The sequence below is a fragment of the Rattus norvegicus genome, chromosome 7 (genome assembly GCF_036323735.1).
Source record: "Rattus norvegicus strain BN/NHsdMcwi chromosome 7, GRCr8, whole genome shotgun sequence".
In the NCBI taxonomy this organism is placed as follows: Eukaryota; Metazoa; Chordata; class Mammalia; order Rodentia; family Muridae; genus Rattus; species Rattus norvegicus.
In genome coordinates, this window is record NC_086025.1 from 24779979 (window position 1) to 24804859 (window position 24881).

Below are 24881 nucleotides of genomic sequence, written 5' to 3' on the forward strand. Positions count from 1 at the left end.
AAATAAAATAATGTCACTATTAAGTTTTAAATATTTTTGCTCTAATTTTTAGGACACAAAACATTAGTTCACTACTAAGACAATTCCATTTCATTTCACATTTGATAGAGGAATACTTAATACAAACCTTATTTATGAAAGGATAGCTTATTACAACTTCTCCTCTTCAAGCACCTTGATACCAGGAGGTTACAAGTGACTATTGTTGAAAAGGCATGGAGCACACTGTAACTCACAGTGTTACCCGGGGCACACAACTATTTGTTATGCTACTGACACCATAAAGGAAAACCAACATCTTACAAGAAATTGTTCCCAAATTTGTGCTTGAAGATTAGGATATAAATCTTGAATCTTTTATAAAAGAATTTCTTACCACCAATTTTTGTGCAACTTTAGCAAAGACACATCCAAACATTAATGTATAAAGGCAAGGGTGTTTTTCAAACACATTTGTTGCAGATTTTTTATAGATCATTATTGCCAATATAATAATTAATCCTATGTGGAGTCCAGGTGACAAGACACTGGTGCCCTGAGAGATAAAAGGAAAACAATTACCATTTGTCATCAAATTATAAAGTATGACTGATAATAAATGTGTAAGGCCTGTGAATAATGATATATAATGACATACTATAATGTTTCTCTCTCTCTTTCTCTCTCTCTCTCTCTCTCTCTCTCTCTCTCTCTCACACACACACACACACACACACACACACACACACACACACACAAAAACATGTTGAAAAATCCTAGTAAATTACCAGAATGTGTTTTCACTTTCATTTCTTAGGCATTTTAATTTTATTTTTAGTAAGGAAAAGACCACAAATTTGTGGAATATATTCTTTGTGAAGTAGAGGAAGCAATCAAATCTAGGGACAGACCATAATTACACAAGGCCATGGTCATGATCATGGGAGCTTGGAAGAGAGCCAGGACAGCGATGGGCCAGACCCAAGGGATTAATCACTAACGCAACCTGTCAAATAGACTTCTTTCTAGCAAGGTGTAAATGAGTCAGAAGGTTAAGAATTCTTAAACTGTTTTAAGCCTTAGCATCTGGAAGTAGCTCCAAGGTATATGCACCCTTTTGTGGTACAGTCAAGCCCAGTATTGGATAGAGGGGTGCCACTTCTGCATGCCAAGCAGCTACTTGAAAGTTGCTGTAACACAGTATTGAAGATCCAGATTACAAGACTCTTTAAGACAATTTAGGTATTTTATATTCTCTAAACTGTTATTTTTACACAGAGCTGCAGATATACTGAATGTTAACTATATAAAATATATTTTTTTCTCAAGTGTTCTTTGTGCAATAGTAGTTTCTGGTCTAGTGAGTCATAGGGTCTTGGGAATCTATGATTATTTCTGGGTATGAAGCACCAACCCCAGCAATGAGACATTGGGTAGCCGCAGGAAGTAAGGTCTCTCAGCCAACAAGAATCAAAAGGGACCGTTTCTGCAGAATTATCCACTGACCAGTGACCCTTTGCTTTCTACGTCCTGAGAGAGGAGAGGCTATTCTCAGGCTATAGATAGCAAGATTTATACAATCCTAGAAAGTTTAGCAGTACCTGCTCTCTAGGAGAGTAGGGAGGAGAAAGAATATTGCAAACATTTTTTAAGACAGGGTCTCATGTAGCCCAAATTGGCCTCAAACTCACTGTCACTGATCCTTGATCCTGCCACCACCTATCAGATGCTAGTATTATAAGCATGTGCCACTAAGCCTGGCTTTGAACATCTATTTTGTACAAAGAACTAGAGAGTAAAGAATATAACTAGTATATGTCCTAATTCAAACTTGCTTAGAATCCTTGGTTTATACAGAAAACGATATGGCACAGCAGATACTGATTCAAATTTTATATATACAACTCTAACAACAAACTAAATTGACAATTATATTTTTATATCAACTTTTACTAAGTCAAAGGCCATGAATAATTAAGACTGTCATTGAATGTTTGTAAAAGTGTTAAAATAAAACTTATCCTGTTGGTTATAAAATGCGAGAATCATTGACTAGAAAGGGCTCAATTTAACCCTGGTTTCTTTCTACATATAAATTTATATATTCCAGGTCATTAAACTTTCTTCAGTGTAAATCAACTCTTATCCTAAACAAAATGTTGAAATCTCTTTAGCATTACTGACTCCATAACAACCAATGTGTTCATTAAAACAACCTAATTCTTTTAAGTTTATTATGTTTTAAGCTAGAATTAACTATAAATTATAGCCAGGACTATACAAAGAGACCCTGCCTCAAAAAATGTTTAAAACTTTATTCTAAGTAATAATATCAGGTAATAGTACTTTCTGTGTTTTATATATTATGCTCTTCTCTTTAATTCAATTTTAAAACTCTGCACCAATACCAGTGTTTGGAGGTCAGCATGGGAATGTGAGGCAAGCCTGAGCTATCTAATGAGAGACTAACTTGTTTTCTAGTTGAAAACCCACTGTTTTCAGCTCGAAATTACTTCCTAGTTTGAGTTTCACTTAATTCATATTTCAAACATTTAATAATTTTTTCTTGGTAAAATATTCCCTATGTGGATATTGAATCTTACTAAATATGATTTTATTTATTAGAGCTTATCATGTTCCTGTAGTTGCTCTATTTTATTACCCATGGTCAAGCAATATTTATTCTCAAGTAGCTAAAGCACAGTAGTATACGAAGGTCGGCAGAGAAAACTCCTCAGAAACAGTTTTTACAAGTACATGAAAACCTCTATATCTAAATGAATTTTATCATTTGATTTTTTATAATTTTCTTTTGAATTATAAATGGTACCTTAAAATGTTGAAACTTTATTAATTATGGAAGACTTTTAAAACTGGCTTGAGAGAGCCAGTTACAAGTTATTTGAGAAATTGAGAATTCTTGTAACTAAAAATACTGTATCTTCTGTTTATTACTTTTAGTAATTAAATCTTGTTCTAGCTGGGTATGCTAAGTTTGCCTGGTCTACACAGCAAGCTTCAGGGCTCCCCAAAACAAGCAAGCAAACAAAGAAACAACAACAACAAACAAAACAAAACAAAAGCTAAAATTAAACCTTGTTTTAAATCAATAAGCCCTTAAAGGATGGACATTTTGAATCACAGAACTAAAGAAATTGGAGATTACTATAGTTTAAAGTCATTCTTAAAAGCCATTGTAACAGTTTTGCAAAAACTAACATCATTTGAATAAGTACTACTCTCTTATGGCCAACTCTCTTGAAAATAAGAGACATTAAAAATGTAGCTATCAAAAGTGTCAAAAATTGTCTCCTTTTGACTTAAAATATGACTAAATCCTCAAATTATGACAGCATAAGCAAACTAGAAAGAACACAAAGACAGGCGCATGTGCTCCAGAAATGAGGTATAAATTTAATTCCAAATCATCAGACTAGTTTCTTGAGGTATATTTCAGTAAAATCTCAATGAAATTTATAAGTCATAAATTATCCCATCTGTGAAACCTTTGACCTTTGGAATCAATCCAAAATTAATGCTCCATTCTCCTTGCTGCTGCTTTGGTCCAGGCCAAAATGAAAGCAAAGAGATGGCACTGGTAATGCTTACATCATAAAACACTAAAAGAAGATTGTATTAAGTCTAAACTGTTTTTAGAATGCTTCTGTGTTGTGTGTCTAAAACAAACTCTTCAAGAAAACTGCTTTCTTTCTCCACTCGTGAGTATAGGGTATTTGATTATTATGTATTACTATGGAAAGGTGGTAAGAGTAATGTCTTACCGCAATAGTAGATCCATTCTTGCCAACACCACCATGGAGGATCACATGGAAATAGTTTGAACAGGAAAATATTAATCCACCTACAACTCCAAGAACCGGAAGGATCTTCAGTTTTATTTCTAGAATAGGTATCTTTGGGGATAGAAGAAACACGCAAACCATTAATAGAGCAGAATTTCCCTTCCTGTTAAATAGAAAGAAACATGAGAAGATTGTGTACAACAGGCTGCCCTTTCCACAAACCAAACCTGAGCTGCTGCAACGCGACAGGAACTTTTCTGAGACTGCTTTACTAACTGAAAACTGAACCCACCAAATCAGCTCAGTTTGTCTATAAGATTATAATCAAATAGTTAAATTCACAAGCCTTGATCTGACTTAAACACGAGAAAGCATAGTTCACTAGAACTTAGCAGCTTCTAAAAGGCAACATCACAGGAAAGGCAGACACCATGGTCGGCACTGTTCATGTGATGAAGACCACGTGTGTGCATGCAAAAAGACTGTGTAGTTAAGACCCAGGATTAAAGCTCTAGCGACATATTTACCTGTTGGTCAACTGTTGTTCAAGACAACTTCCAAAGGCAGCAAAGGATTTAAAAACAGTAACAGTGAATTGCTGAATGCTGTAGGCTATGACACTTTAATAGACTTTGAGACATGGTGCCCAAACTTATGGAAACTAGAGGATACACTAAATATAGAAAACCATAAGTATCATAGAGTGAGATTGTTTTCCATATGTTTAAGATTCAAGTGCAAACTGAAGACGAGTGCACCTGACTTCTTGGTCCACGTTCAGCAGCCAGTGGATTCAGGCCAGTGGGAGAATATCCTTGATTCTACTGTTCATATGGGCCGGAGTAGGAATGCCCTGGGGAACGTAGGCCTACTTGGGAGTATGCTAAAAGCCTGTTTCTGACCTTACAGGTAAGAAGAGTGACAGAGAACTGAAATAGGTAAGTGCCACAGGGAAATTTTTTATTATTTTGAAGTAAGGTTTGATTTTTAAAAATGTGTGTGTGTGTATGTGTTTGATACATATGCATTGAGGCAGAGGATATTTAGGGATACATTTCAAATATATTTTACTAATTCTATTGAAATATTTGTAATTTCAGTGCATTTTTCTCTTTTGTATTAGGAAAATAGGGAGATTTTCTTCTATGCAATAAAACATTCATTACAGAAGTAAATGTCATAAAGATAGCATATAGAATATTAATATTATTAAGTGAAAGAAAAAGTTTACAAAGGAGTGAATGTTAACTATAACTCCAAGGATTTCTACAGTCAGGCAACAATCTACTATCTTCCTGTGTACATAAAAGCATTTATATACAAATTGCATATTTAGATTTACCGTATAGTCCCACATCATTGCTCCTCCGAATGTAGATAACAGAAAGACAATCACTAAAGCTACCTGGATCTCAGTTACATCCACCCTACAGAGGAAGAACAGAGAGCAGTGAGTGTACACAAAGCTCTTGAACATCAAGGTATCAAGGTGAGTTACCACATATTCTACAGTTAAGGTGCAAATAAACCACGCAGACCTGGTTGGCTTTTAACCTTTACAGTTTTATACCCCTCACCAAATTCTGTATCAGCTGACTATGCTGGGTAGACAAGAACAGCATTTGCTCTCACACAGGTAAAGATCAGTATAGGCAGAGAAAAATTACTGAAACTACAGAAACAAGACATTTCTTTTGAGGTTTTTTTTTTTTTTTTTTTTTTTTTTTAATTCACTCATATACCCCTCCCCCCTCCTCTCTTTCCAGTCCCACCCTTACAAGTCTCTCTACCCACCGCCCCCTCCCGTTCTCCTCAGTGTAGTACCTGCTGTACCTGTTTTTTTGTGGGTTGTAGGAATGTGAACTCAGGCCCCATGACTGCAGCAAGCACTTTACTCACTGAGCCATTCCCCCAGTCCGAAAGCAAATAATTATTATTCTTCCTCCTCCTCTTCTTATTACTATTATTATTATTCCTCTTCTTCTTGGTGATCAGTATTCACTTTTTTATTACATTTTTAATACACTTAGTGTGTGTGTGTACACTTGCATATGTGTGCCACAGAGATCAGAAAACAACCTGAGCAAGTTGGTTCTATCTGCCATGTATGCCCCAGGACTCAAACACCCACTGGGCCATTGTTTCTGTCCTAAGCATGTATGTGAACCACAGTATCCAGCATTTACGTCGTCACTGATGAGCAGAAGGAAGACCTAGCATGTTAGATGGGCGATACATTATTTGGAGGTGGTTTTTGGCTTGGATTTTTTCTTTGGGTGGGGGCAGGAATTAAAGTGATTTCCCAATGCCTGTATTGGAGGAATTAAAGTGATTTCCCAATGCCTGTATTGGAACAATGGCCTATCCTAGAGAAGCTGCTGCCTCAGAGTCGACACTCCTTCCTACGATGCTGCTTCGGACTCGATATCTAAGTTGCCGTATTTTCAGTAATAGTCATAGAACTATATACGTGACCTATGGACAACTGCCGTGGGTTTTAACTAGTGACTAGAAGCAGCTAGAAAAGTGGGCAGATATCAAGAAACGACCTTTCTTTAGATGACAGTAAAGAACACACATGAGACATGAGCTTCACCGTAAGTCTTTAGTTAAAGTTACGTTAACCTCTGCACTACATCCATGTCACCTGAGGGTACATTAGGTACAGGTATGTGCATATATAAATACATACAAGCCTCAACAGACAGCATAGCATCTGTTTGTGGGCTAACAAAGATGTCTAAGGAGGAGGCACCCAAGGCATATGTACTAAGCAGTGTGTAGCTCTAGCGTCTATAGGGTGTTCTCATGTTAGTTCTCCTGTCCCCATAGCTGAGCCTTTGGATCATCTGTTGTTGGTGACCATTGTCAAGGGGGGCTCTCTCTTTTAGGGTACATGATAATCTGACCAAAAGAAAATCACCTTTAGACAGGCGTGGTGGCACATGCCTTTAATCCCAGTATTGAGCAGAGGTGACTGGATCTCTAGGAGTGTGAGGCCAGCCTTGTCTACATAGTGAATTCCAGGTCAGTCGGGCTACATAGATAACCCTATCTAAAGTTTTCTTTGGCTGTTTTATTTAAAATTCTTCTTCTTCAACAACAACAACAAAAATCCTTAGATTCAATATCACATTTTATGAGCCCAATACTATTTATACTGTATATCCTCTTTTTTTTTTCTGGTACAATAAATAAAATAAAATAAAAATTATTTTATTTTTTCCTATCCTAACTATCCTTATTTGAACTAGTATAGTTAAGTCTGAGAAGACTGGAAGAAAATGCTATTGTCAAATAGTGTAGCTATGACATGTGGGAGACCAAAAGAGTGGTAGCTATGGCACTCATGGCTATTCTGATAAATTATAAGAATTTTAATTATCGAACACAGCTTTGTCTTTGTAATATGAGCAGATGCCATTATAGGTTATAAAAAATGGATTTGGTTGCATGGTAAAATGTAGAATTTAAGAAGCACGCTTACCTTCCAAATCGCAACACTCCTGAGACGTAAGTCTGCCAATGAGCACAATAAAACATGAACATCCCAACGAAAGAGCAGAAAAACAACCAGTCAGGATGTGTTCCTAGACGAACAGCAATTGAAGCACCGATAGCCATAAATACTGAAAAACCAATTTTAGATACAATTAAGAAATAAAACCCAAGTATTGAATTAATTTGTTTAGAAATATGGTTTTAAGGAACATAATCCTGGCTTTAAAATACAATACATTTTTTAAAAATGGTAGATTCTTTTTATAATGCAAAATTCAACTTTTGTTTGTTTGTTTATACAGATTTACATATGGGGGACAGATGACTGCTTAAGAAAAAGACAGTAGTTCAAGACTAGCATGGACAACTTAGTGAGATCCTGCGTCAAAACAAAAAGTCAAAGGACCTGGTAGACCTCAGTGGTAGACCAGTTGTCTAGCAGGCAGGAAGCTCCAGTTTCAACTGAGTCTCAAAACAACAATAAAATGCACTTACCCATAGGGTGGGTCAGGCTGCTTGAGTGAGGAAGGTGTGTTTCTGAGATCTTGGATAATTCATTCTACAGACAGACTTTTGTGGAGGGGACAATTGTTCCTGAGTTAAGGAGCTCAAGGAGGGGAGTTATGCTTAAGCAAAGGGTAATGAGGGGTCGTCTTGGTCCTAACCAGGTATAGTGTGTGTAGCTCTGTGGTTGTAGCAGCCACTCGGAGGATACCCTGCAGTTGCCGTTCCGGTTGACACTGCGCTATTGCCCTGTATACTAAGAAGGGGGAGAATTTTAGCAGTCTAACCCAAGGGGAGTAGAGGCACTGCATGCTTACAGGACCGAGCTGGAAAGCTTGCAAGATCATTTTAACACAAAAGGAATTTTTGAACATACGTTTAAAACATGCTGGGCAAAACTGCTCCCAAATGTCTATCTCTGCAAAGCACTGACAACTCAACTAGCTCAGATTCCTAAGGTGTCTATGCTGTCGTTGAAAAGTCAGAGAAGGAAAAGCAAAACTTCATTAATTTACCTGTGGAAAGAGAGTCACAACCATGATCAAACAGTTCCCCTAAAGGAGAGCAGGAATTTGTCCTTCTGGCTTGTTTTCCGTCAATGGCATCCAGTGACTGGTAGATAAAGAGTCCCAGGGCACATAAAAGGTATGTCCAGTATGGTGCCTACAAAGAAATACGGTCGTCAAGAACAGCTTCTATATGAAAGCATGTTAAGTGTAGGCCAGCTTCAGACTCTGCTCTAGATCCCAAGGCCCTGGCTCCTCTATAGTCCTGTACTTACAAACAGTACTGTACACTTTTCAGGAAGTCTTTGCCATAAGACCTTTAAGGCAAACAGCAGACCTGTCTGCTCATGACTGAGATTGGAGACTGGATTTACCTCCTACCCACGACAAGCAACCTGAGATCTGAGAGAAGGAAACAGAGGCGAACCCCTTGGCTACTCAGGCTGACTGTCCTTTCCAGGTCACAGCACAGGAATGGGGACATAAACAAAATCCATAACCTATATTGAGAAGGGCAGAGTTGAGAAAATGGAGGAAGCTAGAATCTATAGAGCAGAGAGACCAGGAGGCAGCTGTGCTGAGGGGAGTTCGGGCTGTAAAAGGCTACTCCCAAGTCTCTGGCTAAGAACTGACCCGTGTCTGAACAAGACAAGACTATTAACCAAGGCCAGGGAAAGAAGTCCCAGGAAGTGAAGGTTAAACACTTCTCAGGTCTCATACAGAGCTGGGGAGAAGTCATGTTCCTATCAGGCTCGGCAGAAAGACCTTGTGATGTGTGGGACACAGAATAGCTCTTAGAAGTGTACTACCCTGGAGCCATCAAAATTAGCCCTAGACCAGGGACTTTCTCTAATAAAACCTAAAAGGCAGTCTTTAAAACAGCAATTCCCAACCTGTAGTTACAACCCCCTAGGGAGTTGAATGACCCTTTCACAGGGTCAACTAGGATTCTCAGAAAAAACATATTGACATTATGAATCATAACAGTAGCAAAATTACAGTTATGGAGTAGCAAGAAAAATAACTTTATGGCTGGGGGTCACCAGAACATGAGGAACTATATTAAAGGGTTACAGCAATAGGAAGGTTGAGGACCACTGGTTTAGAGGATCTAATTAATTCTCCATAACTTAACTACAACCAACACAGAACACATCTGATGGGGAAAAAATTTTTCAAAAAATACAAATCTACAAGATTTGGCACCCAATCAAAAATTAGCAGTCACACAAAGCAGCAGAATGGAACACGGAGGAGTAAGCTCAACCAGAACAATGATATTCAAGAATGTAAGAAACAGGGGCTGGAGAGATGGCTCAGCGGTAGAGCGCTTGCCGAGCAAGCGCAAGGCCCTGGGTTCGGTCCCCAGCTCCGGAAAAAAAAAAAAAAGAATAAGAAATAATAGGAACAGCAAATTATATATTAAGAAGGTGGTTACAAATACACTCCATATTTTTAAGAAGATAGAGAAAATTTACAAAAGGGAAAATGGAAGAAAAGGCTTAAAAGAGAAAATCTGGAAGTGAAAAGTGTAGAATCTGCTCTGTAAAACACCTTGGGTGTGATGATTTTACATTGGACACTATGCAAGGAAAGAGGAGTGAACTGGCAGGCAGACTAGATGAAAACTGTCCAAAACACTGCCCAGGCAAGAGACGAAAAGTACCCATACTTGGCACGGAATTGCCCCTGGGGGAACAGAAAAGTACACTCATGTATGTGCTTCAGAGAGATTAGGGATAGGTTAAAAATGACAGAAAACAATGAAATATGAAACTTATAAACCTACATATATAAGGAGCTCAACAAATCCAAGAAGAATAGTTCTCAAACCAACCAAGGCAACACTCAAGATGCTAATACTGGAGGGTCGTGAGTTCAAGGTTCATAGCCTAGGCGATATTGCAAGATTCTATTTCATTACAAGCATGCACACTGCCATACCTCACTAAGGCTAATAATAATGATGATGATGATGATAATAGGAAGAAGAGGAGGAGGAACGATAACACTGTTACAATCACTTTAAAAGCCAAAGAAAAAAGACACATTCCACACATCCCATACAGTGCACATACACGAGAGAGGAAGAGACCTGTGATTATGGTATGCTCGGCAGTTTTCACATAAATGCACAGCAGGGGTTATGTTGGCCAGTGGTTTCGGAGATTTTGGTCCACAGTTGCTTGGGGGTGGGGGTGAGGGGAGCACTGCCAGCAGAAAGCTGGTGGTAGACCAAAACAGTCAACCTCTTATCCAACAGGAGGTGCATAAGGAGGAAGTGTTCAGGGACACACCTATTAGCTTCCTTCCAATTAGGCTCACTTTGCAACCCTCCCCTCAGGAATAGGTCATCAATGGGTTAATGCTTTATGAAGTGAGACCTCTCACCAGCTGGCAACCAAGTTTGCTTGAGCCATCAGGGGAAATTTCAAATTCAAGTCACATGCAGCCAGCCTAGAACTGTACACTCAGAAGAAGAAAAAAAAAAAAAGCAAAACTGTTAAAGAACTAGGATTTTAAAGTTCCATATGTGTTTGATTTCTTGGCTCTGCTACGTAATGACCATGTGACCTTGGCTGGGCAAGTCAGTCATTTAATCTCTGATTTTTTTGTTTTTGAGACAAGGTCTCACTGTGTATCCAGACTAAGTTTGAACTCCTAGTGACCATCCTGCCTCTGCCTTCCAAGTGGCTAGGCCTCAGGGCGTGGAACCCTAAGATAAGCTTGTTTTACCAAGGTGCTGGATTGCCTCACCTGTGACAGGTGAGTAACAACGGCTTTATCTGATAAGAAAACTGTTATCATTCTTTATACATACCCTGGCACATAGGAAAAGCCTAATAAACTTAGCTACTATCATTGTTTGCCTGGTTTGTTTTGTTTTGTTTTTTGTGGCAAATACATTTTAAATATCAACCTGTGCATGGTTTATGTTGATTCTACAAATAGCCAAGTCAACCGAAACACCTACTCTTCCATCATTCTACTAGTAAACAGAACTTTGGATAAACTACACTTAAAAATCGTAATTTGTTACTATTAGACGCCCCACACCAGTGATCACATTGCTGATTATCTCGCTTTTATATTTTTGAAGGGTTGTTTTGAAGACTGGGGGTCTCTCCATTCCTGACTGGTGCGGGTACTCACAGGCTAACCTTGAATGCTGTGCTGAGAACTATTTATTTAAGGGGATTCTAAGTCACTTTTACTTGAAAGAAAAGCAGTGAACAACCGACCGATTAGCCTTAAAGAGCAGCACGGCAAGGGATGGGAGGGAACAGTGAGCTGTCACTCACACTGGGAGACAGCAGGGGCAGGGGAACAACTGAGAAACCATCCAAATGCATAAAAATGAGAAACAAAAACCCTCCTGAATTTAAAAAGATCTTGGGAGGTTTTACAAAGAACAGTTCTGTTCATCAGGCCCCTCTCACCCATGCTGCATGTTAAGACGTCCAAAAGGACTGGCAATGCCATATTTCTTGTTGCTCTCTGTTTTCTTTAACCATTTACTCTCCCCACACCCGTGACAGGCTCTGGCAATAAATTCTATAAAATTGGGAAATTTGACCACATCTAGTCACTAGATTATGATTCTAAAATATCTCAGTGCTCTCTGGACTTCCACCAAAATAAAACACTAATGATTTACTGGGCACACGAATGAATGAAGCCGCTGCCTGACCTTACTTCACTTGGACATTAAAGAAAAAGGGAGTTGTGGGGAGGGACGTGACAGCAGGGCAGCGGGAGAGGAGGTGGTACATTCCCTGCCAATCACACTTCCACCAGCTCTTTGGAGTTTCTGCTCTCTAATCAAAGCGCTCCAGACCAGGACTCCAAATGTCTACACACACACACACACACACACACACACACACACACACACACCACAAAATTTTCACTTTCTGGCCTGAATAGGCTGATCAATGGTGGGGCCTGTCTTCCAGCCACACAGCTACACTCCCTACCTCCACCCCCACCACAGTGATTAAGGAAGCACACATTCAATGCACGTAGCCAAATTAACATAAAGGTGGCTACCCACAGAGAACTTGGGGAAAGTCGTTTGAGTCCTCTAGGCTCTTCTGGCCACCTCCCCCAACTCCCCAACCCCAGACCCAGTCAGTCTTCTGAACAAAACAGAATGACCAGGGCTCTACCCAGAGTTTCAGCACAGCCCTATCTCAAACACCCCACTTCACTCTCCAACTCCATCCCACCCAACAAAGTCCAGTGCCTGGGTTGTTTATGGCTTAAGTTATTCCCTTCCTAAGCATTCTCCCTACATCCAGCAAAGCCCTGGGGTCCCCTCCCTCTTTCTCCACCTATGCTTCACCTAGAAATCAAAGGACACGTCATGTTGGTCCCCATACTCCACTCTAAAACACACCTTCTGCATCCGTTTGCTTGCTTGCTTTCTTTCTTTTTTTTTTTTTTTCTTTTTTCTTTTTTTTCGGAGCTGGGGACCGAACCCAGGGCCTTGTGCTTGCTAGGCAAGCGCTCTACCATGAGCTAAATCCCCAGCCCCAGTTGGTTTGCTTTCCAGTTGCAGTGTGGTTCCTGTTCATAGGATTGTTGGCATCTCAAACACAAACATTTAAGAGACTACCAACCAGTGTATCTGTGACTTTGTAACAATGCTGTCTTCACCAAGCTTTCCTTAGTTTTAAGCGACTTTGCAGCTGGCAGCAGCAAGTTAAACCAAGCGCAGCTCTAGAATCCTCTAGTTCATGAAGACTGAATTTAGTCAAGGGAAAGAGTATGTGAGTCATTCAGCTACTGCTTCTTTAAAAACACAGTCAACTGGCATCTTTTTATTTTTCATCATGTGTGCGTGTGTCTGTGTGTATGTCACGTGTCTGGATGTCTGTGAAAGCCAGGTGTCTAATCTCCTGGAGCTGGAGTTCCTGGTGGCTGTGAGCTACCGGACCTCTCCAGCCTGTCAATGGACATTTTTAAATCTGTAATTTAAATGAACAGAAACAAATAGCAAAAGGCGTTCCACCTCAAACTTTCTTTAGATCTTAAAAACCACCTATCAGATGTTCTCAATGATAATGTGACAGGCAAAACTGTAGTACTGTAACGTCTTAGTTATTAAGAACTGGGTACTGAATCAAGGTGATACTCTATTTTGTTTCTCAAAATGGTATTTTTCCTTCTTTCACCTATAAGCAATAGTTCAGTAAAAATGATTACTTAAATAAGATAAATGATAGTCTCGAAAATATGCAGTACTGTTAACATGAGAATTTGAGAGGTCTACTGCACTATTCTCATTTGCAATTTTTTTTAATTTGGAGACAATCAACTTATTTTCCATTTTATTTTATTTATTGGAAGGAGCTCGCAAAGAAACAATAATCAGCCAGTGTATACCAAAAGGTGTTTTAATATTCAATGTATCTCGGTGAAAACAAGAGAAAAGAAAACCTTTTCTTACAGAGAAAGCCAGAGGGTAGTAAGTAAATCAGCTGTTTGTTATCTGAGTTTGGTGGAGAAAGAAACCTCATAAATACCCAGACACTAGTACTTTAAGAATCCTGAAGAAAATTGCACTCAATGTGCTTGATCAGAAAACAAACAAAAAGCCAAACAAAACTTTAAGAAGACTTCTCTTGGCCACCAGCCGTACTTCACAACGAATATCAACTAGTAGCTTCGTGTACCGTTTAGTTTCTGGAAAAGCAGTAGACAGAAGACCAGACTGTTGAACTATGCGCACTTCTGTGTCTGAGGCAGGCACTTTAAATCCCATACATGGCATGCACAAAGCAGAAGTCAGCAAAGTGAGAAAAACCGAGGGTCAATGTTCACAGGCTTGGACTAGAGGAATGGACTCCTCTGTGAAATGTCAGCTAGGAAGAAAATGACTTCCCGACGGCTCAGATGCCTTGACTTAGTGAGGCATACCACCTCTCATCAATACACGGTAAAGACTATGAGAGAGGGGAGGGGGTTGTTGACGCCTGTAAGGCCTTCCATAGCTGGCAACACTGGGTCTCCCAAAATGAGGCTCTCAGAAAGCCTACTGCTGGAGAAATGAGAAGACAGAAAGAGGAACTGGGGTAGATAAGGGCTCTCCTAAGAACGAGGCCCTGGGTTGTAGAGTAACTGAATGACTGCTGTCACTAGTTGTGCGTGGTCCCAAGCAGGTTCAGAGTACAGCAGTGGATCCTCAAACAGGAGGCCCCAGAAGCCCATGCTGTAAGACAGGTCAGAGACTAAAGTACAGAGAAATAACAGACCCCAGGAGCTCAAGAAGGCAGCATTCTTTCCTAAACAGACACCCTTATCATAAACCTAAATCTATATTACAGAACATCCCACTTATCAGAATTCAAGTCATGTGGAGGGAAGTTAGACACCAAGAGATATGAGGGAGAGTGTCAGCTGCCTTTGCTAAAACTAACTGTGAGCAGAGAGAGCTCTTGGAGGTAGAGAAGTACTAATCCTGGGCATCTTTAAGTGCCTGGGGCAGGACAGATGCCGAGCAACACTTACACGTCTGCTTACGGACAAACTGCACCGATGATTTAGACCTGCAAGCACTGGACTTTCCGGACAGCAGTCTTTGCATCTTCTGAATCAAAGTGTTAGGTTACGCTGACTGCAAGACATGCTTCTGCTTTAGATTATGCAACATGACTTTCATTTGTTGGGTTTGTGACATCTGCTATACAAGAGCCACCAGGTAAATATCTAGATGAAGAAACCTGAGTGACATTCTAACTAAGCCCACCCAGGGACGGTTCGCAGTAATCGCTTCAAAGGAGAAAACCCACCCCCAGGCTTTCTTCTGGATTCTATGTGCACCAAAACCCTTGCTGTGCTACTTAGGGTGAAGAGAGTCAGGAACTTTTCTTAACTTCTCAGAGATTCAGTCTCCAAACACAAGAGAAAGAAAGAGAAGAGATCACTGTCTCCTGAGAGTTAAGCTAATTATTATACGTGACGTATCTAGGAGAGGAAGGGAGTTCTGTCAGTGCTCATTACTGCTATTCTATCACTGGCTCTTCCGGATCACGTTAGGAGACTCGTGGGTGATGGTGTTGTCTGAACAGTTAGGAACTTATTTCATGTATTTTGAAAAGAAATAGTTAACAGCACATCTAAGACGTTATACGTGTAAAGCTGAGACTGACTGCACCTATGTTTTTGAGTCTGATGGTCAGAACTGACTTAGTGAAAACAGCCAGCAACACTCTCAATTCAGGATCTCCCTTCCAATGAACGGGTAGTTTCCCAATTTGGAGGCTTCTGGGATAAGGTTTGCCCTTATGGATAAAAGTTTGCCTTCAGGGAAACGGGTTGTCTTGGAAACGTGTTGTCTTGGGAAGAGTGTCAGAAGCCTCCGTAAGGATTGCAGCTACTCTTTGCGCCCACTTTGTCTGCTCTCTCACTCCAGAGCTGTCAGCAGGTCACAGCCTGGATGTCACGTCCCTAAATTTGCTACCCCAAACAACTTGGTCCACTGCTTTTCGATTTGGCTTCACTCAAAGTTTTAGATCATTGGCCGATGTAGTCAGATGGTTTACCAACGAGTTACATGACTGGTCCTTAAAGAATCATTTCCCCCTCTGAAACCTCATGAGCCCAGCCTCTACTGTGTTTCTCTTGGCCTTACCAACCCCCACCAGAGTATCCCGACACACCGTTTACATCATTCTGGGTCTTCTCCAGCCCACTCCAAACTCTTCCCCATTCCTCCCATGAAGCACTTCAAAAGCCTGTGACTCTATGATCAAGTTCATTAAGAAATGGCTCCACCCCTTGGTGCTGATTTTCCATGGTTGTTAATTTTCTTGTTGTAGCAGAATGTATGACAAAGATTCAGAGGAGAAGGATTCATTCTGGCTCCTGTGGCAGGAAGGCACAGCAGGAGGGTATGAGAACACTGGCCACACTGTGCCTCACAGCCAGGAAGCAGAGCTACACAGGCTGGAATTCACCTGGTTCCCTCTTCTATCCATGGCCCATGAAACACCACTTGCCCAGCTAACTCCTCTGGAACATTCTCAGACACACTCCAAAGTCCCCAAAGATCCGAAATCCTGTTGACCAGTTAGATTAACCAGTCACACTAGAATAGGCAATACCCCAAGAGTCTTCTGAAATGGAAATTTAGGAAACACTAGAACTGTACCTTCTCTATTTTCTGAATTTTTATACTTAAAAAAAATTTTCTTTGCTTTAAATGGCCATAATGGCCATGGGTGAACTGATACAAATTTGGAGGGGATTCACAGAACCACCGTTAATGTCAGCTGGTGAAGTTTAATAGTATCGCCAACATCCGCAAGAAAATGGCAACCACTTTTCTGAATGTTAAGGAGGGAAAGGAGACAGGCTGTGTGTGTGTGTGTGTGTGTGTGTGTGTGTGTGTGTGTGTGTGTGTGTGTGTGTGTGAAGGATGTGATGCTGCTGAAGGTGGCTTTGTACCCAGTCGGGTGAAATTTTTTAAGAGAACTTGTACTATCTCCAGCAGACTGCTATCCCAGCTCAGGAAAACAGACCAATTAGAAATAACGAAATGTCCCTTTCTTGTAGCTTTTCTCACTTATACTATGTGTCTGTGAGGTGTTAAAACACTTCACTATGGCCTGGGGAGACCGCTTAGTTGGTATCAGTTGGCTGAGTTATCATGAGGTTCAGTCCTCTGCACCTACATAAAAAGACAGGTACTGGGGAAGTGGGATAGGAAACCCCTAGCATTTACTGGCCAGCCAGCTTAAGTTAATTGATCCCCAAAACCCAGCAAGAGACTAGGTCTCAGAAAACAAGATGGGGGGAGGGGCTTTTGAGAAAACTAACACTGGAGATTGACTTCTGGTCTACAAACACATGTGCATACAAATGCATGCACACACACACACACACACACACACACACACACACACACACATCACTGTTTATTGGGAGCCTATGGCAAGCAGCACACTTCCTTGTTCCCAAAGGCAATTTTCCTCCAGGGCAGGTGAATGGTCAGGAAGGAGAACATCCCTGGCCAAACAGAACAGCCCCAAGGGCTCGCTGGTTTCCCCCGGGACTTCTGGCCTCAGCTCAGTTTAGACACTGGCGCTGGGTTGAGCACACTCACTTCTATGAAATACGGCAGCTAGCAGCAGGGCAAAGGCCCACACAGCACACATGAAGGCACTCAGCCAGGCACTCCACCACCAAGGGTTTGCCTGAGATCTGAGAAGCCCTGTGAAAGGCGGCCTTTCTTTTCCTCTTTGTTTTGAAAAGTCCTGGATCACCTTCCCATCTTTGGGACTTCAGGAGTTCTTGTTGAAATGCTAAGGGGCGCTGAGGAGAAGAAGGCAACTCCCACCCCACATGTACTACTCAATGCATCAGACGCCTAATAAATGTGCTGTTCTCTAACTCAGTGGGAGGGATCAGCAGCTACGCCCTGGCCTGATGAAACAAGAGCGGAATCTGATTCTTCCTATAGATCACAATGTACAGATCACAGTGCCACGCGTGCTCAAGCCTCGATGCAGACTTCTATGGAGGAGCAGCATATTTTTTAGAAATTAACCAGAATGCAGTCCCCAAGCCACAGAAACTAACCACACAGGAAAACAGTCTCTTGACAAGGCCTCTTCTAGGCACATCTGGAAAGTGTGAGGAGGCAGGAGGCTCCTCAGCTGCAGAGTCACAGAAACCTCTGCTCCCAGGTACCCGAGAGCAACATTAACTCCCAGGGCCATAGTTCCCTCCATCCCAGTTTCTTCCCTACTTTTTGAAGTTTTTTCACCTTCTGGAAGACGGAAACTGACATTTTCTTTTAGTAAGAGAGGCCATTCTATTACAAGACCCCTGCCTTTCCAAACGATGCTTGACAAAATATTGAGCTGGTTAAAAATAATTAATTAATTAAAAGGAAATGCGGATAACAAAGAATTAAACCTTAATTTAATAGTTTAAAAACTATGAATGTGGGGTTGGGGATTTAGCTCAGTGGTAGAACGCTTGCCTAGAAAGCGCAAGGCCCTGGGTTCGGTCCTCAGCTCCGAAAAAAAGAAAAAAGAGAAAGAAAAAAAAAAAACAAAAAAACTATAAATGTGAATATATAGTGCCCTCAAGTGAGTCACATGAAGGGAAACACACAGATTAAGAAGGTAGAAGGTAGGGAGAAAATATCAAAGCAAATAGAGAAAAGAGAATTATGTCACAATTTACATTAGCCAAAAAAAAAAAAAAAAGGCAAGGAAGTATTTTGTAGTATGCTACTGGAACTGGGGCTCCCCACCCCACTTTGCCCTTTTGCACCTCCACAAACCTTTGGATAACAAGGAGCCCTATCTATATGTTAACTTCTAACTCTTTGCGTAGATTTCCAGAACCCAGATGATTTTTACACTACTCTTCCTTAGTAACTACTGGAAAGAGAAGGTGCAAGTTTGTCGCAATGCTCTGGAGAGCACACACACCCTGGCTAGCCAAGACTGCTAACCCTAGCTTCACTGCCCCCTTCTCTCCATGGAGACTTCCCTAGCAAGGAAAACAGAGCCTCGTTCGAGGAACCAGCTCTTCCAGATCCTTCAGGGCTGGCTTTTCCATAAACCTGATACCTTTCTACCAACACTTATTCTCCCAAACACTGGTACCTTGAGTGGCTAAGAGCAAAGATATTTGATTCTGGTAACCTTAGAAGCCTGAAGCTTGAACTAGCTTTGAATCACCAAGTTATCAGACATACACTTTTAATAAGTGCATTAAATAGGCTCTGAGACCGCTTAATGGCCTAAGAATCTATGAGTCTTCTTCAGCAAGAGATAGCCAGGACTGGAGGCCAAGGGTCATATACTCAAAAATGGTAAATGCACCATCAAGGCGTGAGGGGAGAGGGGGAGTTCTATCCATTTACTAACATTTGCGTATGCTCAGACCAAACAGGTAAAATATTTAATCCAAGGACAGCTAAAACTGAGTGGGAGCTGAGGAAGCCATCTCTCAAGATTACACGGGGCCGTCTTGCTCACACGCCCAATTAGCAAACGCTATGCAAGATGCTGCATCCCCAGTTGAAATCCGGTGGGGCTGTCCTGCTCAGTAAGACTATACACAACAAAAAGGAATGGAGACGTAACACAGCTTTCTCCTAGCCCCCCACTTAAAAGCTCAATAATCCTGGAAGTCAATTTCTCTCCCCTTTCCCAATCTGTGAAATGGGGTTAGTAACTTGTCTTCATGAGACAAGGAGACTGAGATAACAGGAGCTGCCAACGGTGCCTGAGAGACAGTAAAACAGCCTGTGGTTCTTAGTTACTCTCAGGACTGTGGGGGTCCGGGAGACCGAGTGGTTTGATTTGACTTAGAAGGAAAAGGTTCATGAGGTGGTGGTGTTAGGGGAAACAGAGCTAGAAATGGACACTGAAAGACAGGCAGGTGACTGGGTAAGTGAGGGAGGAAAGGATGACAGAAAGAACAGCTCTCGCAAACTGTTCACCTTGAGTAAAGGGAGGATCCCTAAGCAGACAGGATGGTCTGCAAAGAACTTTCCAACCCCCTTCCCTTTGCTCCCAATCACACTCTAGAAGTGCATAGCTACTGAGTTCCAGGTCAGCCTGATCAAACAAGCGAGCCCTGTCTCAAAATTAAAAATAAAATTTAAAAAACTACTGGAGCTAATCTAAGCAGAGCTCTCTTGGCTATCGTGTTGAAGGTCCTGGTTCAGCCTCCGGTACGCCATGTGCATAGACAGTGTGTGAAAAGGCACTGTGACTCCTCAAGTCTAAAATTCAAATGCTTCCAAGCTAGGTCGAAGCCATCATTGAACCTCTGTGGACTTCAGCTTCCTCTTATGCCACTGTTACTTTAGGCTGACGAGAGGGAATTCTACCCTAGGAAGGGGAAACTCAACCAACCTCCTCAGGTTGATAAGGGTAAAACCCACCACACACGTGAGAACCCTTCACACACACACTTTCATCATGTAAAACACCAGCGTTTTCATACACGCCACAATCTCAACCAAAAGAATGAATCCTCCACAGTTGGATCCACTTGGATCTGGACTTTACCAAGCCAGGCCATTTATTCAAGCAAAATAGCCAGAAACCATTCTTAGAACATGTTAGTAACTACATCTTATTAAAAACAAAGCAAAACAAAAAACAAAACAACAACAAAAAAAGTGGATCCTGCAATGTTGCTCCCCCCTTACTTAGGCCACTTAGAGGCAAATGCAGAATCCAGTGACACGCACTTTACAAACCCTCACAGTTTATTTACCAGTTACCCTCCAGCCCTGTTACCTGGGCCATTCTGGCTTTTCACATGTTTAAGTGCTTGCTCAGAGCCTATCGTCCTCTTTTAAAAATGAGTCTAAGCCTATAAGGTAATCACACTTATCTCATCCCCAGGTCCCCTTCCACCCTGGTCCCTAGGCCTCATTTATCCATTCTCCTGAGTGTTCCACAAATGGACAGTAAGTGACACCAACGTGGACAGCTTCATTGGCCAATGCCAGAAACACCCCAAGACTGGTAGTCAAATCTAAGCCCAAATCAAAGCTAAATTTGACTATGCATGCTTCACAACCCTGTTTACCAACTGTGCGCTGTCCATGGGTTGAGAGGAAGAGTTTTACTTTGTTGAGTAAAGCGCAGGGCCCTGCAGTTATCTGCACCTATCACTCAGTCCTCGAGGCTGCCTTGTAAAATTGGCCCGGCAGACATTATTTCTATTTTCAACCCGGGAAAACAGACCGGGTAGGTCTGCCGAGTTGGAGGCTGATGGGGAGCCAAGTCCTTCACTCGCAGGCCTGCCATCCTTCATCCTGATACAGTGCGCTGCTGGGGGTTCGGGAACCAGAAAAATCCCTAACGGCTCAGTGCTTTCAAATCACAGGAAAACAAGCGACAGGAGAACGAGGAACACAGCCATCAGCAGGCGAGATGCTTTAAACAAACCGGCAGGCTCCACTAAGCCTGGACGGATGCAGAACGAGAACTACTTCCATTGTATTCCTGCTATTCAGCCTTGACTCTCACATTTGTGCACCATCTATATTTATATGTAATTATGGGGGGAGCGTACAGAAAATAACATCATGGAGTCTGCAGAGCAATGTTATCCTATATAGGGAGAGTTATCAAGGCACTCGCCCTTGTTTTTCTGCCTTAGATGCAGCCCAAGGAACCACTTCTGACCATCATTGTCCCAAACCCATGTTACTTAATAGTCTCACTTTAGACATAGGTTAGATAGAATTACAACTAATAAAATGTGTTGGCTTTTATAATCTCTAAGTCTGGATAATTGTAAGGACTGTCACCTTCAGCCTGCTTGTTTTGTTTTTGTTTTTGTTTTTTTCATGAAAAAGTCAATGAAGCAACGAGGAAGTTACCATCCAGAAATAACTTATCTTTGATCAGTGCTACCAGTAATTTCAGGATCACTAGGCACCGCCTTTGAAAAACAGAGAATTATAACGTGTTAAAGGGCATTACCCAACCCATCCACAAGTCCTGCCAGCATGGACATGTGGGTGTTTAATCCCCAGTGGGCGAAATTTTGCGAAATATGGACTGGGGATCCCATGGTCCCAGGGATGAAGTGGGCAGACACAGGGCTGGTGCAGTGAGTGACCTTGACAGCCCCCTCCAGGGAAGCTCAGAATGGTCACAGGATTGGGGTAGTGGCATGACAGTCTCTAGGAGCCCCGGGGGAGGCTGAAAATGAACACACCGCCACCCGGACAGCGGTCTGGTCACGTCCGCACTTCCCTGCTAGACCTAGAGGATGCTCTGTTACACAGGGTCTCCCCGCTCCACCGTCGCCTCCTCTAGTGGGGCCATCTCCGAAGGAGGCCCAAGGGCTCCGGGGAACAGTACCGGCGGGCGGCCAGCCCTACCTCCTCCGTGACCGTAGGGCAGTAGAAGATGAGCACTAGTGTGGTGAACAGGTTGATGGCGAGGCCGAAGAGGGTGATGGTGTTGGGGGCTATCCAGAGCGGGATCCATTGGAGCAGCCAGGTCCAGAAAAGCTGCAGCGGCGGCTCGAACAGCGACTCTCCCGCCGCGCTGTAGCGGTGGTCCTCCAGCCGCCGCAGCTGCGCGGCGCTGAGCGGCTCACCTAGCGCCTTCACCCAGCGCGGCGCCGGCCTGGCCCCGGCGCCCGCCGCCATGGCCGCCTGCGGGGCCCGCCGCGACCCAGCGCAGCCCGCGGCCCGCGCGGGGTGGGCGGAGAGAGCCGAGCAAGGGCACAGCGCCCGGGCCAGCTCGGCTGGTGGGACTCACTTAGCAGCGGGCCGCGGGGGCGGGGCCGGGCCGCGAGGGCGGGGCCTCCGCGAGCTCGCGGGCGAAGGCCAGGCGAGGGGCGGGACTAGGGCGGGACCGGGGCGGGGCCTCAGTGAGCTCGTCTCCCGGCTCCTGGCTCCCGGGAAGGGTCACAGCCTGCGCTTTCAGACACTGGATGAGGGCACCGCTGGCTCTGCTGCTGTGACTTTTCTACTGGGGATCGAGGGTTCGCCCTCCTCTCTAACCTTTGCTCAGGTTTCCGTGACGACGTCTGGCTAGCCTGGATCCTGCTTGAGCTTGGTTTTCTACTGAGTGGTAGGTACAACTCAGACTAGTGGATCTATGCTCCGCCTTTTTTTTTTAAGTCAAGATGTCGCCTATTGAGACACCGACGTGCTCACCATGTATGTACTTATCAGAAACACTCAAGCACCATGGATGGAATATATAAAGGCCCCTCTGCATATTAACTTGGTTAACCCTCACTTCAGGATCAGACAACGAGGTTTTAAACAAAAACAAACAAAAAACCCAGATCTTAGAAATATTGTCCTCAAAGGAGAACTGAATGTTTGAAACCCACATGCCTGTTTTTTCAGACCACTTGACACTCATCATGGTGGCTGTTTTCAGACACGCTCTTTCTTGGAGTAGAGAAAAATCTAAGCCAGTTTCCCATTTTCTTCAGTGGAGAAGACTGATTGCCACATAATGGAAAGTCACCAGCCCCTTACTTCACAATGCACCCATTTGGGCTAGGGGCATCCTGTCATAAGCATGTTCTATTGCTTAACCAGACAGAGGCTGCCCACTTGACCTACAAGTAATGAGTCTGATCTTTATGCACCTTTCTAACCCATAAGACGAGCTGGAAACTACTTTCTGGATTCTTGGATTAAGCAGCATAGGTAATCAGATACATTCTCTCTCACTGTATTTTGTGGACCAGTCAGTCAGCAACCTTTGACTCAAGGACAGACCTTCTCATCTCATTCCCCACAGCACCCTACAGAAGTATGCTTCTTACATTTTTAAATTTCTGGGAAAAGATATCAAAGAATAATGTTTATGATGTTGGAACTGGTGTAATTTAAATCTCAGCTCTGGGATGATAGTCATGTTTATTCTGACAGGGGTGAGGAGGAGTTGCACAGTTGTCCAGAATGACTTACAAAGTCTTGAATATTCATTACCTGGCCTTTTAAAAAAATAAAATTGGACAGTTGGGTGTGGTGCTGCAGGCTTTTATCCCAGCACTCTCCAGGCAGAGCCAGGTGGGGGGAAATTGACAACACTTACATTATATATTCATAGGATTTTATTTATCTTGCTCTCGGACTTTGCCCGGAGCGCCTTGCTCTATCCTGTTAAGCTTCCTCTTTAGTCCTTTGTTTGCTTTGATTGTGGGACAGAATCCTGCCGAGTGACTAGACTGGCCTTGACCTGCCTCAGCCTCCTGCGTAGCTCTGATTACAAGCAATTACACTTGGTGTCTTCTAGTGCGATGTAGTTGAAGAGGGGCACACGACATGCTCAGAAGGTATGGACAACTGCTTTAGGGTACATCTAGGTAAAATACAATGGCTTGAGTGAGACAGAAGTTCATTTTGCCCAAGCATAACATCTGGGTAGATAATTGAGAGCTGCCGCAAAGGCTCAGTGTGTGAGAGACACGGGTTTCTTCCATTTCATTGTCTGCCACCTTTAGGGTATTGTCCCTGTCCTGGTCAGAAACAGGTGATCACGATTCCCAAACGACTAGGAGGGAGAGGGAAGGGGGCTGAACTTTCTGGCTTGGAGACTATGATCCAACGTTTCATTCCTCATTACAGAACCCTATCATGTGATCGTGTCACCTAACTGCAAGGAGAGCTAAATGAAGTCGTTAGCTGGCCAACGATTTGTCATCTAATCCTCACTCCTATTGAAGAGCGAGGGAGTGGATGTTAGCCAGCCATCTGCCCACTTCAACCATCCTTGTGTTCTGATTTTTTTAATCTGATTTTTAATACACTTTTTAAATATATATATATATGCTATTTTATTAATGCTTTGAGAATTTCATACAATACACTTGGATCATATTAACCCTTTATTCCTCTCCCTAATTCCTCCCAAGACCACCCCTATCTCCTAACCTCCCCATCTTCGCCCTCTTTATTATTACTGCTTTTTGTAACCCACCGAGTCCAGTTTGTGAGTTGAATTTGTCCTGCATGGGAACTGAATCATGGCCAACCTACTAGATAAAGGCCACATCCTTAACGAAAGCTGATCCTCTCTCTCCTTGAAGCCTTCAGCGGTCCCTAGCTCCTCGGGGATAGGGA

The 24881-nt window shown here is 42.6% G+C and overlaps 1 protein-coding gene and 1 long non-coding RNA gene across 8 annotated transcripts in view; one reads left to right on the forward strand and one right to left on the reverse strand.

Moving 5' to 3' along the window:
* The window catches only part of Chpt1 (choline phosphotransferase 1), a 48650-nt gene extending 26099 nt beyond the window's left edge, over positions 1-22551 (reverse strand). For 2 of the 5 annotated variants that reach the window (NR_172095.1, NM_001394326.1), the window contains exons 1-6: positions 22170-22543; positions 8303-8450; positions 7270-7411; positions 5125-5209; positions 3762-3893; positions 377-535 (exon numbers count right to left, since the gene is read on the reverse strand). Coding sequence is in view for 4 of the 5 variants with exons in the window: in NM_001394326.1 (NP_001381255.1) it covers positions 377-535; positions 3762-3893; positions 5125-5209; positions 7270-7411; positions 8303-8450; positions 22170-22442 (939 nt within the window). In the remaining variant the exon portion in view is untranslated. Of the gene's footprint in view, positions 1-376; positions 536-3761; positions 3894-4309; positions 4337-5124; positions 5210-7269; positions 7412-8302; positions 8451-22169 lie in introns of those variants that run through there. The other 3 variants (XM_039079436.2, XM_006241230.4, XM_039079439.2) reach the window with 2 other exon arrangements.
* A 100-nt stretch (positions 22552-22651) lies between these two features.
* LOC102554140 (uncharacterized) lies at positions 22652-24598 on the forward strand. Of its 3 annotated transcripts, none has more exons than XR_593368.4 (3): positions 22652-22869; positions 23967-24094; positions 24387-24598. It is a non-coding gene; the product is annotated as an uncharacterized LOC102554140 (long non-coding RNA). The 3 variants fall into 3 exon arrangements; XR_005486823.2 differs by having other exon boundaries at positions 22690-23568; XR_355373.4 differs by having other exon boundaries at positions 22691-23462.
* Positions 24599-24881: the final 283 nt, after the last annotated feature.